Below are 18,323 nucleotides of genomic sequence, written 5' to 3' on the forward strand. Positions count from 1 at the left end.
GTATTCTGTCTGCTAGTGATGAGTAATATACACAGATGTACTCTGCTAGTGATGGGTAATATACACAGGTGTACTCTGCTAGTGATGGGTAAAATACACAGGTGCACTCTGCTAGTGATGGGTAATATACCCAGGTGCTCTCTGTCTGCTAGTGATGGGTAATATACACAGGTGTACTCTGCTAGTGATGGGTAATATACACAGGTGTACTTTGCTAGTGATGGGTAATATACACAGATGTACTCTGTCTGCTAGTGATGGGTAATATACACAGGTGCACTCTGCTAGTGATGGGTAATATACACAGGTGTACTCTGCCAGTGATGGGTAATACACACAGATGTACTCTGTCTGCTAGTGATGGGTAATATACACAGGTGCACTCTGTCTGCTAGTGATGGGTAATATACACAGGTGTACTCTGTCTGCTAGTGATGGGTAATATACACAGGTGTATTCTGTCTGCTAGTGATGGGTAATATACTCAGGTGTATTCTGTCTGCTAGTGATGAGTAATATACACAGATGTACTCTGCTAGTGATGGGTAATATACACAGGTGTACTCTGCTAGTGATGGGTAAAATACACAGGTGCACTCTGCTAGTGATGGGTAATATACCCAGGTGCTCTCTGTCTGCTAGTGATGGGTAATATACACAGGTGTACTCTGCTAGTGATGGGTAATATACACAGGTGTACTTTGCTAGTGATGGGTAATATACACAGATGTACTCTGTCTGCTAGTGATGGGTAATATACACAGGTGCACTCTGCTAGTGATGGGTAATATACACAGGTGTACTCTGCCAGTGATGGGTAATACACACAGATGTACTCTGTCTGCTAGTGATGGGTAATATACACAGGTGCACTCTGTCTGCTAGTGATGGGTAATATACACAGGTGTACTCTGTCTGCTAGTGATGGGTAATATACACAGGTGTACTTTGCTAGTGATGGGTAATATACACAGGTGTCTTCTGTCTGCTAGTGATGGGTAATGTACACAGGTGTACTCTGCTAGTGATGGGTAATATACACAGGTGTACTCTGCTAGTGATGGGTAATATACACAGGTGTACTCTGTCTGCTAGTGATGGGTAATATACACAGGTGCACTCTGCTAGTGATGGGTAATATACACAGGTGCACTCTGCTAGTGATGGGTAATATACACAGGTGCACTCTGTCTGCTAGTGATGGGTAATATACACAGGTGTATTCTGTCTGCTAGTGATGGGTAATATACACAGGTGTATTCTGTCTGCTAGTGATGGGTAATATACACTGGTGTATTCTGTCTGCTAGTGATGGGTAATATACACAGGTGTACTCTGCTAGTGATGGGTAATATACACAGGTGTACTCTGCTAGTGATGGGTAATATACACAGGTGTATTCTGTCTGCTAGTGATGGGTAATATACACAGGTGTACTCTGCTAGTGGTGGGTAATATACACAGGTGTACTCTGCTAGTGATGGGTAATATACACAGGTGTATTCTGTCTGCTAGTGATGGGTAATATACACAGGTGTACTCTGCTAGTGGTGGGTAATATACACAGGTGCACTCTGCTAGTGATGGGTAATATACACAGGTGTATTCTGTCTGCTAGTGATGGGTAATATACACAGGTGTATTCTGTCTGCTAGTGATGGGTAATATACACAGGTGTACTATGCTAGTGATGGGTAATATACACAGGTGTACTCTGCTAGTGATGGGTAATATACACAGGTGTACTCTGCTAGTGATGGGTAATATACACAGGTGTATTCTGTCTGCTAGTGATGGGTAATATACACAGGTGTATTCTGTCTGCTAGTGATGGGTAATATACACAGGTGTACTATGCTAGTGATGGGTAATATACACAGGTGTACTCTGCTAGTGATGGGTAATATACACAGGTGTACTCTGCTAGTGATGGGTAATATACACAGGTGTACTCTGCTAGTGATGGGTAATATACACAGGTGTATTCTGTCTGCTAGTGATGGGTAATATACACAGGTGTATTCTGTCTGCTAGTGATGGGTATTATACACAGGTGTATTCTGTCTGCTAGTGATGGGTAATATACACAGGTGTACTATGCTAGTGATGGGTAATATACACAGGTGTACTCTGCTAGTGATGGGTAATATACACAGGTGTACTCTGCTAGTGATGTGTAATATACACAGGTGTATTCTGTCTGCTAGTGATGGGTAATATACACAGGTGTATTCTGTCTGCTAGTGATGGGTAATATACACAGGTGTACTCTGTCTGCTAGTGAAGGGTAATATACACAGGTGTACTCTGCCTGCTAGTGTTGGGTAATATACACAGGTGTACTCTGTCTGCTAGTGATGGGTAATATACACAGGTGTATTCTGTCTGCTAGTGATGGGTAATATACACAGGTGTACTCTGCTAGTGATGGGTAATATACACAGGTGTACTCTGCTAGTGATGGGTAATATACACAGGTGTACTCTGCTAGTGATGGGTAATATACACAGGTGTACTCTGCTAGTGATGGGTAATATACACAGGTGTACTCTACTAGTGATGGGTAATATACACAGGTGTACTCTGTCTGCTAGTGATGGGTAATATACACAGGTGTACTCTGCTAGTGATGGGTAATATACACAGGTGTACTCTGCTAGTGATGGGTAATATACACAGGTGCACTCTGTCTGCTAGTGATGGGTAATATACACAGGTGTACTCTGCTAGTGATGGGTAATATACACAGGTGTACTCTGCTAGTGATGGGTAATATACACAGGTGTATTGTGTTCCGAAATAATAGAGAATACACTCCACTCATGTATTACATTTATTTTAATACATTGATGGTTTTTCAGGCTGTTGGATAACACCAGAGACGTACACACTGTGGGGCTGATTCAGTACGGAACGCAAGTCTGCATACGCACGTACCCGGCCGCTGCTAAAATTTACTAATGAACCCAATCGCAATGACACCACAGCACAAGAACCAAACACCCAGCACTATATAATAGCGCCCACTTCCCTTTTCTAACATCCACAATACCTCGCAATACATCCCACATTACCCCGCTATACATCCCACAATACCCCGCTATACATCCCACAATACCTCGCAATACATCCCACAATACCTCGCAATACATCCCGCAATACATCCCACAATACCTCGCAGTACATCCCACAATACCTCGCAATACATCCCACAATACCTCGCTATACATCCCACAATACCTCGCTGTACATCCCACAATACCTCGCTGTACATCCCACAATACCTCGCTGTACATCCCACAATACCTCGCAATACATCCCACAATACATCCCGCAATACATCCCACAATACATCCCACAATACCCCGCAATACATCCCGCAATACCCCGCAATACATCCCGCAATACCCCGCAATACATCCCGCAATACCCCGCAATACATCCCGCAATACCCCGCAATACATCCCGCAATACCCCGCAATACATCCCGCAATACCCCGCAATACATCCCGCAATACCTCGCAATACATCCCGCAATACATCCCGCAATACCTCGCTATACATCCCACAATACCTCGCTATACATCACTCATTAGCATAATATTAGGTGATCTGTCCTCACTCAGGATTTGGGCAGCTTCCTGTGTGTATCTATAGCTCTGGCTGCGTCTTCCGTTGCGGGGGCTTAATTATGCACGCCCTTGTAACGGCGTTCAAACACACTGGCACGCCTGCGTTTCACTGACCACCCCCCCAATCGGTCACTTCCTGTCAATCCATGTGTGCTGAGACTGCGTGCTCCCTGCGAGCGTTACCCGATCGCAGCGGTGAGTAAACGCTCACGCACTGCGATGAATGCGCAGTGTGAAACAATCTACCGGGTGCGTGCGAAATCGCTGCTGCATTCCTTGCCGCATCAGGCACTGCTGGTACATGATCTCTGCTCTCTCATAACCGCTGTGTATATACAGACGCAATGGCGTGAGAACTCACATTGTTAGGCGTTTTACGTTTTTGCATCAGTTGCTTATTATAAAGGGGGAGATGTACCAAGCCTTGGCTAGAGAATTAGCACAGAGCAGCCAATCGGCTACTAAATGACATAAGCTGATTGGTAGCTTTGGGCACCTTCTCTACTGTATCTCTCTCCAAGGCTCGGTACATCTCCCCCTGTGCTGGACAAATGACTTAGACGCTGATTGGTTGCTTTGAGCAAGTACTACATCTCTCTCCAAGGCTTGATACATCTCTTGTTTTCCGTGGTGTCTGTAGGGGGCGGTGCCCAAAGGAAACGCCACAAAGGAGTTTATGGAGAGCTTACAGCTGAAGCCCGGTGAAGTGATCTATAAATGTCCAAAATGTTGCAGTATCAAACCCGAGCGCGCTCACCACTGCAGGTAATCCCCGGCGTCGCTGCCGTGCGCACACTCTGTACGGTGCCCGCAAACAGACAGGAATTGGGCACCTGCGTAAGGGGAGTGGCCACTAGCGCTCATGTGTGTTCACATGTCAGCGTGACAGGAACTTGGAGCATAAACTATTCACCAGCAAATGTCCAGCTCCTGTGTCTGATATATGCTGGGAGCACTGGTGGGGCGACTGCCCTGGGAACCTCTCACACTCAGGATTGAGGTCTCTGAGCATTATAAACAGTGGTCTGTGTGAATGAGGTGTCTGTGAGCGTTATATACAGTAGTCTGTGTGAATGAGGTCTCTGTGAGTGTTATATACAGTAGTCTGTGTGAATGAGGTGTCTCTGAGCGTTATATACAGTAGTCTGTGTGAATGAGGTGTCTGTGAGCGTTATATACAGTAGTCTGTGTGAATGAGGTCTCTGTGACCCGTTATATACAGTAGTCTGTGTGAATGAGGTGTCTGTGAGCGTTATATACAGTAGTCTGTGTGAATGAGGTGTCTGAGTGTTATATACAGTAGTCTGTGTGAATGAGGTCTCTGTGAGTGTTATATACAGTAGTCTGTGTGAATGAGATCTCTGAGTGTTATATACAGTAGTCTGTGTGAATGAGGTCTCTGTGAGTGTTATATACAGTAGTGTGTGAATGAGGTCTCTGTGAGTGTTATATACAGTAGTGTGTGAATGAGGTGTCTGTGAGTGCTATATACAGTAGTCTGTGTGAATGAGGTGTCTGTGAGTGCTATATACAGTAGTCTGTGTGAATGAGGTCTCTGTGAGTGTTATATACAATAGTCTGTGTGAATGAGGTCTGTGACCCGTTATATACAGTGGTCTGTGTGAATGAGGTGTCTGTGAGTGTTATATACAGTGGTCTGTGTGAATGAGGTCTGTGAGCGTTATATACAGTGGTCTGTGTGAATGAGGTCTGTGACCCGTTATATACAGTGGTCTGTATGAATGAGGTCTGTGACCCGTTATATACAGTGGTCTGTGTGAATGAGGTGTCTGTGAGCGCTATATACAGTAGTCTGTGTGAATGAGGTGTCTGTGAGCGCTACATACAGTAGTGTGTGAATGAGGTCTCTGAGTGCTATATACAGTAGTCTGTGTGAATGAGGTGTCTGTGAGCGCTATATACAATAGTGTGTGAATGAGGTGTCTGTGAGTGTTATATACAGTAGTCTGTGTGAATGAGGTGTCTGTGAGTGCTATATACAGTAGTCTGTGTGAATGAGGTGTCTGTGAGCGCTATATACAATAGTGTGTGAATGAGGTGTCTGTGAGTGTTATATACAGTAGTCTGTGTGAATGAGGTGTCTGTGAGTGCTATATACAGTAGTCTGTGTGAATGAGGTGTCTATGGATAGAGTACAGACTGCGCTCCGGTTATTTCCCCGGTAACACGGTCGTTTCTCTCTGTCCCAGTATTTGCAAGCGATGTATCCGGAAGATGGATCACCACTGCCCGTGGGTGAATAACTGCGTGGGGGAAAAGAACCAGAGGTTCTTCGTGCTGTTCACTGTGAGTCCTCCTCAGTATGTACGATTCATGGACCGCTCTGCTGGTGTGACGCAGGTCATGTGATGTCTGCCGTTACCGCTCCTCCCTTGCCTGACCGCAGCATGATGGGAGTGACAATGTGCTATTGGCCTTTCATTAATAAGACCAAGATGCTATCAGTGGATGTTCAATGCACTGGGAGTCTGGGTTACTGTAGGGAGGGGGGACCCTGGTGCCGGGCTACTGTAGGGAGGGGGGACCCTGGTGCCGGGCTACTGTAGGGAGGGGGGACCCTGGTGCCGGGCTACTGTAGGGAGGGGGGACCCTGGTGCCGGGCTACTGTAGGGAGGGGGGACCCTGGTGCCGGGCTACTGTAGGGAGGGGGGACCCTGGTGCCGGGCTACTGTAGGGAGGGGGGACCCTGGTGCCGGGCTACTGTAGGGAGGGAATGAAGAGGACCCTGGTGCTGGGTTACACTAGGGAGAGGAGATGACACCGGCAATGTCACAATGTATAGGAAATCAAGCTTTACTGTGGGGGAGGGGCCTGAAATACGGAGGATGTACTGTGGGGGAGGAGCCTGACATTCGGAGGATGTACTGTGGGGGAGGAGCCTGACATACGGAGGATGTACTGTGGTGGATGCTTGAGATACACCAGATATACTATTGGGGGGGGGGGGCGATTAAATATGAAGATGTATTCTGGGGGGGTTATATACGGAGGATGTACTGTGGGTTAGGGGCCCGAGATGCAGAGCATGTACTGTAGGGAGTGACACTTGCTATAGACACAGTCTCCTAATTTGACTCTCTCTATCTTCCAGATGTACATAGCTCTGATCTCCCTCCATGCTCTCATCCTTTGTGGCCTCCAGCTTTTCACCTGCGTCAGGGGGCAGTGGATGGGTAAGTGGCTGAATCTACCTTCTACAGACATGGCCAAAAGTTATGAGAATGACACAAGTATTGGTTTTCACAAAGTCTGCGGCTTCAGTGTTGTTAGCACTTTTTAACAGATGTTACTATGGTATACTGAGGTAACATTACAGCATTACATAAGTGTCAGATGTTACTATGGTATACTGAGGAAACACTACAGCATTACATAATTGTCAGATGTTACTATGGTGTACTGAGGTAACATTACATAGTGTCAGATGTTACTATGGTATACTGAGGAAACATTACAGCACTACATAAGTGTCAGATGTTACTATGGTATACTGAGGTAACATTACAGCATGACATAAGTGTCAGATGTTACTATGGTATACTGAGGTAGCCTTACATAAGTGTCAGATGTTACTATGGTATACTGAGGAAACACTACAGCATTACATAATTGTCAGATGTTACTATGGTGTACTGAGGTAACATTACATAAGTGTCAGATGTTACTATGGTATACTGAGGAAACATTACAGCACTACATAAGTGTCAGATGTTACTATGGTATACTGAGGTAACATTACAGCATGACATAAGTGTCAGATGTTACTATGGTATACTGAGGTAGCCTTACATAAGTGTCAGATGTTACTATGGTATACTGAGGTAACATTACATAAGTGTCAGATGTTACTATAGTATACTGAGACAGCATTACATAAGTGTCAGATGTTACTATGGTATACTGAGGTAACATTACATAAATGTCAGATGTTACTATGGTATACTGAGGTAGCATTACATAAGTGTCAGATGTTACTATGGTATACTGAGGTAACATTACAGCATTACATAAGTGTCAGATGTTACTATGGTATACTGAGGTAACATTACAGCATTACATAAGTGTCAGATGTTACTATGGTATACTGAGGTAACATTACAGCATTACAGAAGTGTCAGATGTTACTATGGTATACTGAGGTAACATTACAGCATTACATAAGTGTTAGATGTTACTATGGTATACTGAGGTAACATTACAGCATTACATAAGTGTCAGATGTTACTATGGTATTCTGAGGTAACATTAAAGCATTACATAAGTGTCAGATGTTACTATGCTATACTGAGGTAACATTACAGCATTACATAAGTGTCAGATGTTACTATGGTATACTGAGGTAACATTACAGCATTACATAAGTGTTAGATGTTACTATGGTATACTGAGGTAGCATTACATAAGTGTCAGATGTTACTATGGTATACTGAGGTAGCCTTACATAAGTGTCAGATGTTACTATGGTATACTGAGGTAACATTACATAAGTGTCAGATGTTACTATAGTATACTGAGACAGCATTACATAAGTGTCAGATGTTACTATGGTATACTGAGGTAACATTACAGCATTACATAAGTGTTAGATGTTACTATGGTATACTGAGGTAACATTACAGCATTACATAAGTGTTAGATGTTACTATGGTATACTGAGGTAACATTACAGCATTACATAAGTGTTAGAGACTTTTATTGACAATTACATGAAGTTTATGCAAAGAGTCAGTATTTGCAGTGTTGACCCTTCTTTTTCAAGACCTCTGCAATTCGCCCTGGCATGCTGTCACTCACCTTCTGGACCACATACTGACTGATTGCCGCCCATTCTTGCCTAATCAGTGCTTGGAGTTTGTCAGAATTTGTGGGTTTTTGTTTGTCCACCCGCCTCTTGAGGATTGACCACAATTCTCAATGGGATTAAGGTCTGGGGAGTTTCCTGGCCATGGACCCAAAAATTTGATGTTTTGTTCCCCGAGCTATTTAGTTATCACTTTTGCCTTATGGCAAGGTGCTCCATCATGCTGGAAAAGGTATTGTTCCTCACCAAACTGTTCTTGGATGGTTGGGAGAAGTTTCGCTTGGAGGATGTTTTGATACCATTCTTTATTCATGGCTGTTCTTAGGCAAAATTGTGAGTGTTCCCACTCCCTTGGCTGAGAAATAACTCCACACATGAATGGTCTCAGGATGCATTACTGTTGCCATGACACAGGACTGATGGTAGTGCTCAACTTTCTTTCACCGGACAAGCGTTTTTCCAGATGCCCCAAACAATCTGAAAGGGGTTTCATCAGAGAAAATAACTTTACCCCAGTCCTCAGCAGTCCAATCCCTGTACCTTTTGCAGAATATCAGTCTGTCCCTGATGGTTTTCCTGGACAGAAGTGGCTGTTTTGCTGCCCTTCTTGACACCAGGCCATCCTCCAACAGTCTTCGTCTCACTGTACGTGAAGATGCACTCCCACCTGCCTGTTGCCATTCCCGAGCAAGCTCTGCACTGGTGGTGCCCCAATCCCGCAGCTGAATCAACGTTAGGAGATGGTCCTAGCGCTTGCTGGACGTTCTTGGGCCCCCTGAAGTCATCTTCACAACTATTGAGCATCTCTCCTTGAAGTTCTTGATGATCCAATAAATGGTTGATTTAGATGCAATCTTAATAGCAGCAATATCCTTGCCTGTGAAGCCCTTTTTGTGCAAAGCAATGATGACTGCACGTTTTTCCTTGCAGGTAACCCTGGTTAACAGAGGAAGAACAATGATTTCAAGCTCCACCCTCCTCTTAAAGCTCCCAGTCTGTTCTAACTCAGTGATTCCCAACCTCGGTCCTCAAGGCACACTTACAGTCCTGGTTTTAGTGATATCCAAGATTGTGCACAAATGGTTGAACCAAAATAACTGAGGTACTAATTAAGACACCTGTGCTCAAGTATCCCTAAAACCTGGACTGTTAGTGTTCCTTGAGGACAGTGGTTGGGAACCCCTGTTCGAACTCAATCAGCATGACAGAGTGATCTCCAGCCTTGTCCTCGTCAACACACTCACCTGTGCTAACAAGAGAATCACTGACATGATATGTCAGCTGGTCCGTTTGTGGCAGGGCTGAAGTGGAAATGTTGTTTTTGGTATTAAGGGCCTGATTCAGACCCGCTCGCAAGCGGGTCGATGTTGCCCAAGTGCGCATGTGCAGGACCGAGGCAGCTCTGTCGTGCGCATGCGCGAGACCCGAATAACGACGGCCAAGCCGTCGTTATGGGTCTCGCACCAAAGGGGGCGTGCTGTCGATGGTGATTGACAGCACGCCCCTTTGGTGGGCGTGCCAGCCCAGACGGAGGCGTTCCCATGGGAACGCCTCCGTCTGGGGCCGGCCCCACTGACATCACTAGTGATGTCAGTGGGAGTGCTTTTGGCTCTGATAGAGCCAAAAGCACTCCTGGGCTTGCGGCAGCGAGACCCTACCGCAAGGGTCTCGTCGCAAGCCCGATGGTCGCGATGGTCTTGACCATCGCGACCATCATTTTGGCAGCTCGCTATAGCTGTGGGTGGTCACCCACAGCTATGCGAGCAGCCAGGAGGCCGCTCCAAAAAGTAGGAGGGCCGGCCCTGATTCAGAGCGAGCGCTCTGTCAGAGCGTCCGGCTCTGAATCAGGCCCTAAGTTCATTGTCATGGCAAAGAGGGACTTTACAATTAATTGCAATTCATCTGTTCACTCTTCATGACATTATGGAGTATATGCAAATTGTCACCATAAACACAGAAGCAGCAGACTTTGTGATAACCAATACTTGTCTCATTCTCAAAACTGGACATCGCTCCCCCACCCCTCCCAACACACACACGGACACTGCCGCCTGTACACATTGTCCTGCGCTGGACGTTGCTAAAAAAAAAAGACACCGCTTGCACATGTAGTCCGGTGCTGGATGTCGCTACCCCTTCCCCCCCAAACACACATACCGGCTGTACACGAGGTCCTGTGCTGGCCAGTAAAATGAGCGCTGTGATACAGCTATGCTATATTGTTACCATACTAATGTATACTGGATAGGATATATAGTATAATTCTGTTCTTGTAAGTCGCAGAAGAATTTTCCAGCCTGATTATTTCCTGTTATGTGTTTGTGGCTTTTGGCGGTTCCGGTGATGGGCGTTGCGCTGGCGCACTCTGTCTGACGACCTCTCTCTCTCTCGTAGAGTGCAGCAGCTTCTCACCTCCGGTCACTGTGATCCTAATGATCTTCCTCTGCCTGGAGGGCCTCCTCTTCCTCACATTCACCGCTGTGATGTTCGGTACCCAGATTCACTCAATATGCAATGACGAAACGGTACGATGTCCTGTCTGCAGCCGCTGCTATAGGGGCCCTGGGGTTATCGCCATAGGGGGGAGACACCCCCGTATAATGCATTATATACTGGGCCCACAATGTAATCCTGGTATGTGATCTATTAATGAGACAGATCCTGTGTACAGAGCATAAGGTGACGATGAATGAGGACTAATTAATCATGGTGGTTACGTAGAGCTACACTGACGTAAATCGCTGTGAGTCCTAATGTTGCCCAGCTTTGCTCTATGATGTACGTTAATTAGTACATTAGACACATGGCCTATCCCCCGTATAATTCTGTCTGCTCCTGATTATTGCGAGTAATAACCCCCTATAGAATTGCGCACTCTCTCATATATGATCCTCATCTCGTACACATTTAATGTTTGGGGTCCGGGGAATAAATCCATTACAGGGAAGTGGCTTCCTGTCATTGAGCAATATTTTGTTTCCCCCTATATTCAGTGTAAGTCTAATGTACAGTATATAGAATGTGCTAGTAATGGTTATAGAACAGATGGGAGGCTAATTAGGCTCAGCCATTTAGGGGACCTGAAGCCTGGCTGTATATGAATCCGCATTGGCGGATCTCATCTCACAAAGGGGCCTATTCATCAACACTAAATTAAAGTTTTTAAGGACATTTTCCTTAAATAACGTTATTTTAGTATTCATGAAGTATCTTACTGATATCTCCTGGTTAAGTTCCTCTGCGTTAATTTCCACACTCCCCATACATTAGTATGGGAATATTAGTACATTAGTATGGGTACATTAGTACATTAGTATGGGGACATTAGTACATTTGTACATTAGTATGGGGATATTAGTACATTAGTATGGGTACATTAGTACATTAGTATGGGAACATCAGTACATTAGGATGGGGATGTGGAAATTATGGTATTCATCAAATTCCGAAAATTATGTATTTTCGGAATTTGATGGAGGTACTATCCGCCACTGTGAGGTGGCGAATAGCAGGTGAAACTTACCTGCTTCCAGCTGGACAGGTCCCCCGACGTCTCCCTCCGGCGCTCTGGTGCGTCCTCTGGCTCCGGAGGCTGGTCGGACACTGTGGTCTCCCAGCAGAACACAATAAAGATTAGAAAAAAAAAAAAAAAAAATCTTTTTTTTTTCTAATCTGTACTGTGCTGCGCTGGGAGACCATGTGACAGACCAGCAGGATGGAGCCGGACGCTGCTGCGCGGACAGGTAAGTGCTGAAGGGGGGGAGGTGAGCGAAGGGGGAAGGGGGGTTGGGAGGGGGGCACACAAAATTACCGCAGCTCTAAGTAGTGCTGCGCATGCGCTGGGTTTACGAATGTAACGGCGCATGCGCAGCACTGTTTCCAGATGCGATAAGGTAGTGTAGGCAGGGAAAACTATCTATTTCCCGAAAAGCTGTCATCGCAAAAGTGACAGGTACCGGAATAGATAGTTATGGGGAGGAGGAATGATGAATTCCTCTGGTAATTAGGTAGAACCCATGCCAGTGCTAAACCTAATTACCTCCACTGATTTTTATGTGTTAATGAATAGGCCCCAAAGTCTGTATACTCAACTTTTTGAAAACCATTTTGTTGGCAGGAAATTGAGCGACTGAAGAGTGAAAAGCCGACATGGGAGCGGAGACTGAGGTGGGACGGCATGAGGTCCGTGTTTGGGGGACAACCGTCCTTCCTGTGGATTAACCCCTTCGCAGGTTTGCAAGTCAGACGTTACCTGAGGGCGCGCAAGGGGGGTACTGAGTTCTCGGTCTGAGGATCATCCCTACTCCTTCATGACGTATTTATTTGCTGCACACGGAGATGCATCGCTGCCAGTGACACTACTACTGCCAGAGGAACTATTACACCAAAAACAAAACGAAAAATCATCGTATTTTTTTTTTCCTATTGAAGACGCCTTTCATTTGGCATCACGCAGACGAGCGCCACAATTGTGTCACCTGGGACGGGCGACGGCTGATTCTGGAAGGTTGTAATTTATTCCGATTTGCATCTACATTTATATCCGTTTGTTTTAGGTAATTAACTTATAATGGCATAACGTTTTTTTATTATAATGACCAGCTGGATAAGACTTGTGAGTTCTACGGAATACGTTCCATTGCTGTGTAGAAGATCGATGGGAACTTTTTATTTAGTGTACGAGTTGACGGGACTTCAAAACTGTCGCCGTGGGAGGAGCATACAGCACCATTACAGAGGTCTCTAGGTGTCGGCATGCAGACCCTCGCGCTGGACTTCGGCTTATGCATGTTGGTATAATTGCTTCTCCCAGCGTCACTCGATGACTTACCTTCGTCTTCAGAGCTGTTATTATTCTTCCTGTCGTTCCATTCCTCCATTGTTGTCTAGATTTCCTTACTGTCCTCTCTTCTCCATCCTCCCCTTGTGCCTCCTCTCCTGCCCGCGGCCTACATGACTTGGCACAGAGGCCCCGAGGCACGTGCAGTACAATGTGGGGCTGATTGATGGAGGTTATACACGTTCATTCATTTTTATTTGTTTTTTGTTTGTTTTGTGTGAATGAAAATGTTAAAATACAGAATGTCTATGGGCTCAACCCCTACTGGTAGTCACTGGCCTTCCCCCAACACCCGAGCTGCTGTTCAGTGGCACCCGGTTACATGTGCTAGCCGCGTACTTGCTCCAAGTTCCCATGTTCTAGTGAGAGCTGTTGGACAGGTCCATACGTCATGGTGGCCAGGGCACAGCGTTATGTTCCTATATCGCTGCTGGCTTGGCGTGTACCATGTTCTGCACCGTTTGAATGGCGGATCTTAGGTTATGAATAATTGTGGCTCCTTCATCTGTTGCTGATTCACGCCCTGCAGGTCATACTGACCCCCTGTACGTGATCTGGAGCTGGTGTGGATGGAAGTTCTCTTGCACACTGGTTTGTGGAATAAAGTAGGGATCTAACCTGACTCTCTCGGGAGCGCTGACGTTCTGTTTGGCCATTCTAGAACGTTGGGTTGGATCCTGCTCGTTGTCATTTGGCTTCATTTCTAAATGTCCGATCTCCCTCTGCTTTGTGTGTTGGTCTTCTAAGGCCAAACCTTTTATATATGTGTAAGAGAAGTGATGTTATTACGGGACACTACATCCTCGGCCTATCCCTATTGCTGGAAAATCTGGTTGGTAAATTGTTTCCGATGGGCTTGTGCGGTTTTCCAATCCCCAGTGTGACTGCAGTCCTCAGTCAGCCGCAAGTGTAAAGGGCCTAGGTCTAAAACCGTTATTTATTCACAATTACCCCCCCATATTACATTTACCCTGAAGGCTTCAGTGGTCCGGCACTGCCCTACTTACAGAAGGGCACAGCAGGGTTTTCACTGCCCCTTGTCTGGTCTTGTTAATGGGAGGGGCATTGACAACCGGCAAGGTACAGTGGGAGTATACATTAGAGCTCTTGAGGGAGTGGGCAACAAATTGGTTAGCACTGGGCAAAAGTAAAGTCACACTAGGGTTATCTGTTTTGGGTGTAATTATTCGGTAAAATAGCGCTTGGATTGTGAACATTATACAGCGATTTATCACACTGTACGAGCAGGAGGGGCTGTTCCGTGATTTGCTGTTATTATTCCTAGCGTCCGTAGCTGTACAGCGTAAACCACCTCTAAAGCTACAATACCAGTTACTTATATACGTGAATGGTGTTGGTGGTATAAGGTTTTCTGTGATATTTGTGATGTGACTGCAATCTTCGTGGGGGGGGGGGGTGTACTTTCTCCTAGGCACACCAAATGACCAGGCTGTAACACTGACCACACTGGCTGTGACTACCTGACTACCTATGTGTGTGGCAACCGCTGGCCAGTACATTGCACACAATCCCTGTTATACAGTTTATTAGGCAGGAAGCCTGGGCTCTGGCTGTGGTACAGGAACGTGTGGAGATGTCTGAGTGAATCACAGTGATAGAGCTGGGGGGGGGGAGATGAGTAGAATGTATGGTTACTGTGATTACAGGAGGTGTAATATGGAGATGTATGAGGTGAGGGAATCACAGTGATAGAGCTGGGGGGAGATGAGTAGAATGTATGGTTACTGTGATTACAGGAGGTGTAGTGTGGAGATGTATGAGGTGAGGGAATCACAGTGATAGAGCTGGGGGGAGATGAGTAGAATGTATGGTTACTGTGATTACAGGAGGTGTAATATGGAGATGTATGAGGTGAGGGAATCACAGTGATAGAGCTGGGGGGAGATGAGTAGAATGTATGGTTACTGTGATTACAGGAGGTGTAGTGTGGAGATGTATGAGGTGAGGGAATCACAGTGATAGAGCTGGGGGGAGATGAGTAGAATGTATGGTTACTGTGATTACAGGAGGTGTAATATGGAGATGTATGAGGTGAGGGAATCACAGTGATAGAGCTGGGGGGAGATGAGTAGAATGTATGGTTACTGTGATTACAGGAGGTGTAGTGTGGAGATGTATGAGGTGAGGGAATCACAGTGATAGAGCTGGGGGAGGAGATGAGTAGAATGTATGGTCACTGTGATTACAGGAGGTGTAGTGTGGAGATGTATGAGGTGAGGGAATCACAGTGATAGAGCTGGGGGGGGGAGATGAGTAGAATGTATGGTTACTGTGATTACAGGAGGTGTAGTGTGGAGATGTATGAGGTGAGTGTATCACAGTGATAGAGCTGGGGGGGGGAGATGAGTAGAATGTATGGTTACTGTGATTACAGGAGGTGTAGTGTGGAGATGTATGAGGTGAGGGAATCACAGTGATAGAGCTGGGGGGGGAGATGAGTAGAATGTATGGTTACTGTGATTACAGGAGGTGTAGTGTGGAGATGTATGAGGTGAGGGAATCACAGTGATAGAGCTGGGGGGAGATGAGTAGAATGTATGGTTACTGTGATTACAGGAGGTGTAGTGTGGAGATGTATGAGGTGAGGGAATCACAGTGATAGAGATGAGGGGGGAGATGAGTAGAATGTATGGTTACTGTGATTACAGGAGGTGTAGTGTGGAGATGTATGAGGTGAGTGTATCACAGTGATAGAGCTGGGGGGGGGAGATGAGTAGAATGTATGGTTACTGTGATTACAGGAGGTGTAGTGTGGAGATGTATGAGGTGAGGGAATCACAGTGATAGAGATGAGGGGGGAGATGAGTAGAATGTATGGTTACTGTGATTACAGGAGGTGTAGTGTGGAGATGTATGAGGTGAGGGAATCACAGTGATAGAGATGAGGGGGGAGATGAGTAGAATGTATGGTTACTGTGATTACAGGAGGTGTAGTGTGGAGATGTATGAGGTGAGTGTATCACAGTGATAGAGCTGGGGGGAGATGAGTAGAATGTATGGTTACTGTGATTACAGGAGGTGTAGTGTGGAGATGTATGAGGTGAGTGAATCACAGTGATAGAGCTGGGGGGGGAGATGAGTAGAATGTATGGTTACTGTGATTACAGGAGGTGTAGTGTGGAGATGTATGAGGTGAGTGAATCACAGTGATAGAGATGAGGGGGGGGAGATGAGTAGAATGTATGGTTACTGTGATTACAGGAGGTGTAGTGTGGAGATGTATGAGGTGAGTGTATCACAGTGATAGAGCTGAGGGGGGGGAGATGAGTAGAATGTATGGTTACTGTGATTACAGGAGGTGTAGTGTGGAGATGTATGAGGTGAGTGTATCACAGTGATAGAGCTGGGGGGGGGAGATGAGTAGAATGTATGGTTACTGTGATTACAGGAGGTGTAGTGTGGAGATGTATGAGGTGAGTGTATCACAGTGATAGAGCTGGGGGGGGGAGATGAGTAGAATGTATGGTTACTGTGATTACAGGAGGTGTAGTGTGGAGATGTATGAGATGAGGGAATCACAGTGATAGAGCTGGGGGGAGATGAGTAGAATGTATGGTTACTGTGATTACAGGAGGTGTAGTGTGGAGATGTATGAGGTGAGTGTATCACAGTGATAGAGCTGGGGGGGGAGATGAGTAGAATGTATGGTTACTGTGATTACAGGAGGTGTAGTGTGGAGATGTATGAGGTGAGTGAATCACAGTGATAGAGCTGGGGGGGGGGAGATGAGTAGAATGTATGGTTACTGTGATTACAGGAGGTGTAGTGTGGAGATGTATGAGGTGAGTGTATCACAGTGATAGAGCTGGGGGGGGAGATGAGTAGAATGTATGGTTACTGTGATTACAGGAGGTGTAGTGTGGAGATGTATGAGGTGAGTGTATCACAGTGATAGAGCTGGGGGGAGATGAGTAGAATGTATGGTTACTGTGATTACAGGAGGTGTAGTGTGGAGATGTATGAGGTGAGGGAATCACAGTGATAGAGCTGGGGGGGGAGATGAGTAGAATGTATGGTTACTGTGATTACAGGAGGTGTAGTGTGGAGATGTATGAGGTGAGTGAATCACAGTGATAGAGCTGGGGGGGGATGAGTAGAATGTATGGTTACTGTGATTACAGGAGGTGTAGTGTGGAGATGTATGAGGTGAGGGAATCACAGTGATAGAGCTGGGGGGAGATGAGTAGAATGTATGGTTACTGTGATTACAGGAGGTGTAGTGTGGAGATGTATGAGGTGAGGGAATCACAGTGATAATGATGAGGGGGGAGATGAGTAGAATGTATGGTTACTGTGATTACAGGAGGTGTAGTGTGGAGATGTATGAGGTGAGTGTATCACAGTGATAGAGCTGGGGGGGGGAGATGAGTAGAATGTATGGTTACTGTGATTACAGGAGGTGTAGTGTGGAGATGTATGAGGTGAGGGAATCACAGTGATAGAGATGAGGGGGGAGATGAGTAGAATGTATGGTTACTGTGATTACAGGAGGTGTAGTGTGGAGATGTATGAGGTGAGGGAATCACAGTGATAGAGATGAGGGGGGAGATGAGTAGAATGTATGGTTACTGTGATTACAGGAGGTGTAGTGTGGAGATGTATGAGGTGAGTGAATCACAGTGATAGAGCTGGGGGGGGAGATGAGTAGAATGTATGGTTACTGTGATTACAGGAGGTGTAGTGTGGAGATGTATGAGGTGAGTGAATCACAGTGATAGAGCTGGGGGGAGATGAGTAGAATGTATGGTTACTGTGATTACAGGAGGTGTAGTGTGGAGATGTATGAGGTGAGTGAATCACAGTGATAGAGCTGGGGGGGAGATGAGTAGAATGTATGGTTACTGTGATTACAGGAGGTGTAGTGTGGAGATGTATGAGGTGAGTGAATCACAGTGATAGAGCTGGGGGGGGAGATGAGTAGAATGTATGGTTACTGTGATTACAGGAGGTGTAGTGTGGAGATGTATGAGGTGAGTGTATCACAGTGATAGAGCTGGGGGGGGAGATG

General features: G+C 45.9%; 1 protein-coding gene across 3 annotated transcripts in view; it reads left to right on the top strand.

Annotated features, from left to right (window-relative positions):
• ZDHHC7 (zDHHC palmitoyltransferase 7) overlaps nt 1–17,028 on the top strand; it is a 38,677-nt gene extending 21,649 nt beyond the window's left edge. The window contains exons 4-9 of one of the 3 annotated variants that reach the window (XR_015869877.1): nt 4,273–4,397; nt 5,843–5,939; nt 6,745–6,826; nt 10,849–10,979; nt 12,572–16,889; nt 16,982–17,028. Coding sequence is in view for 1 of the 3 variants with exons in the window: in XM_088448034.1 (XP_088304160.1) it covers nt 4,273–4,397; nt 5,843–5,939; nt 6,745–6,826; nt 10,849–10,979; nt 12,572–12,745 (609 nt within the window). In the remaining 2 variants the exon portion in view is untranslated. Of the gene's footprint in view, nt 1–4,272; nt 4,398–5,842; nt 5,940–6,744; nt 6,827–10,848; nt 10,980–12,571 lie in introns of all 3 variants that reach the window. The other 2 variants (XR_015869878.1, XM_088448034.1) reach the window with 2 other exon arrangements.
• Nucleotides 17,029–18,323: the final 1,295 nt, after the last annotated feature.

Source organism: Taudactylus pleione, unplaced genomic scaffold, assembly GCF_031769625.1.
Source record: "Taudactylus pleione unplaced genomic scaffold, aTauple2 ptg000447l, whole genome shotgun sequence".
Classification (NCBI taxonomy): Eukaryota; Metazoa; Chordata; class Amphibia; order Anura; family Myobatrachidae; genus Taudactylus; species Taudactylus pleione.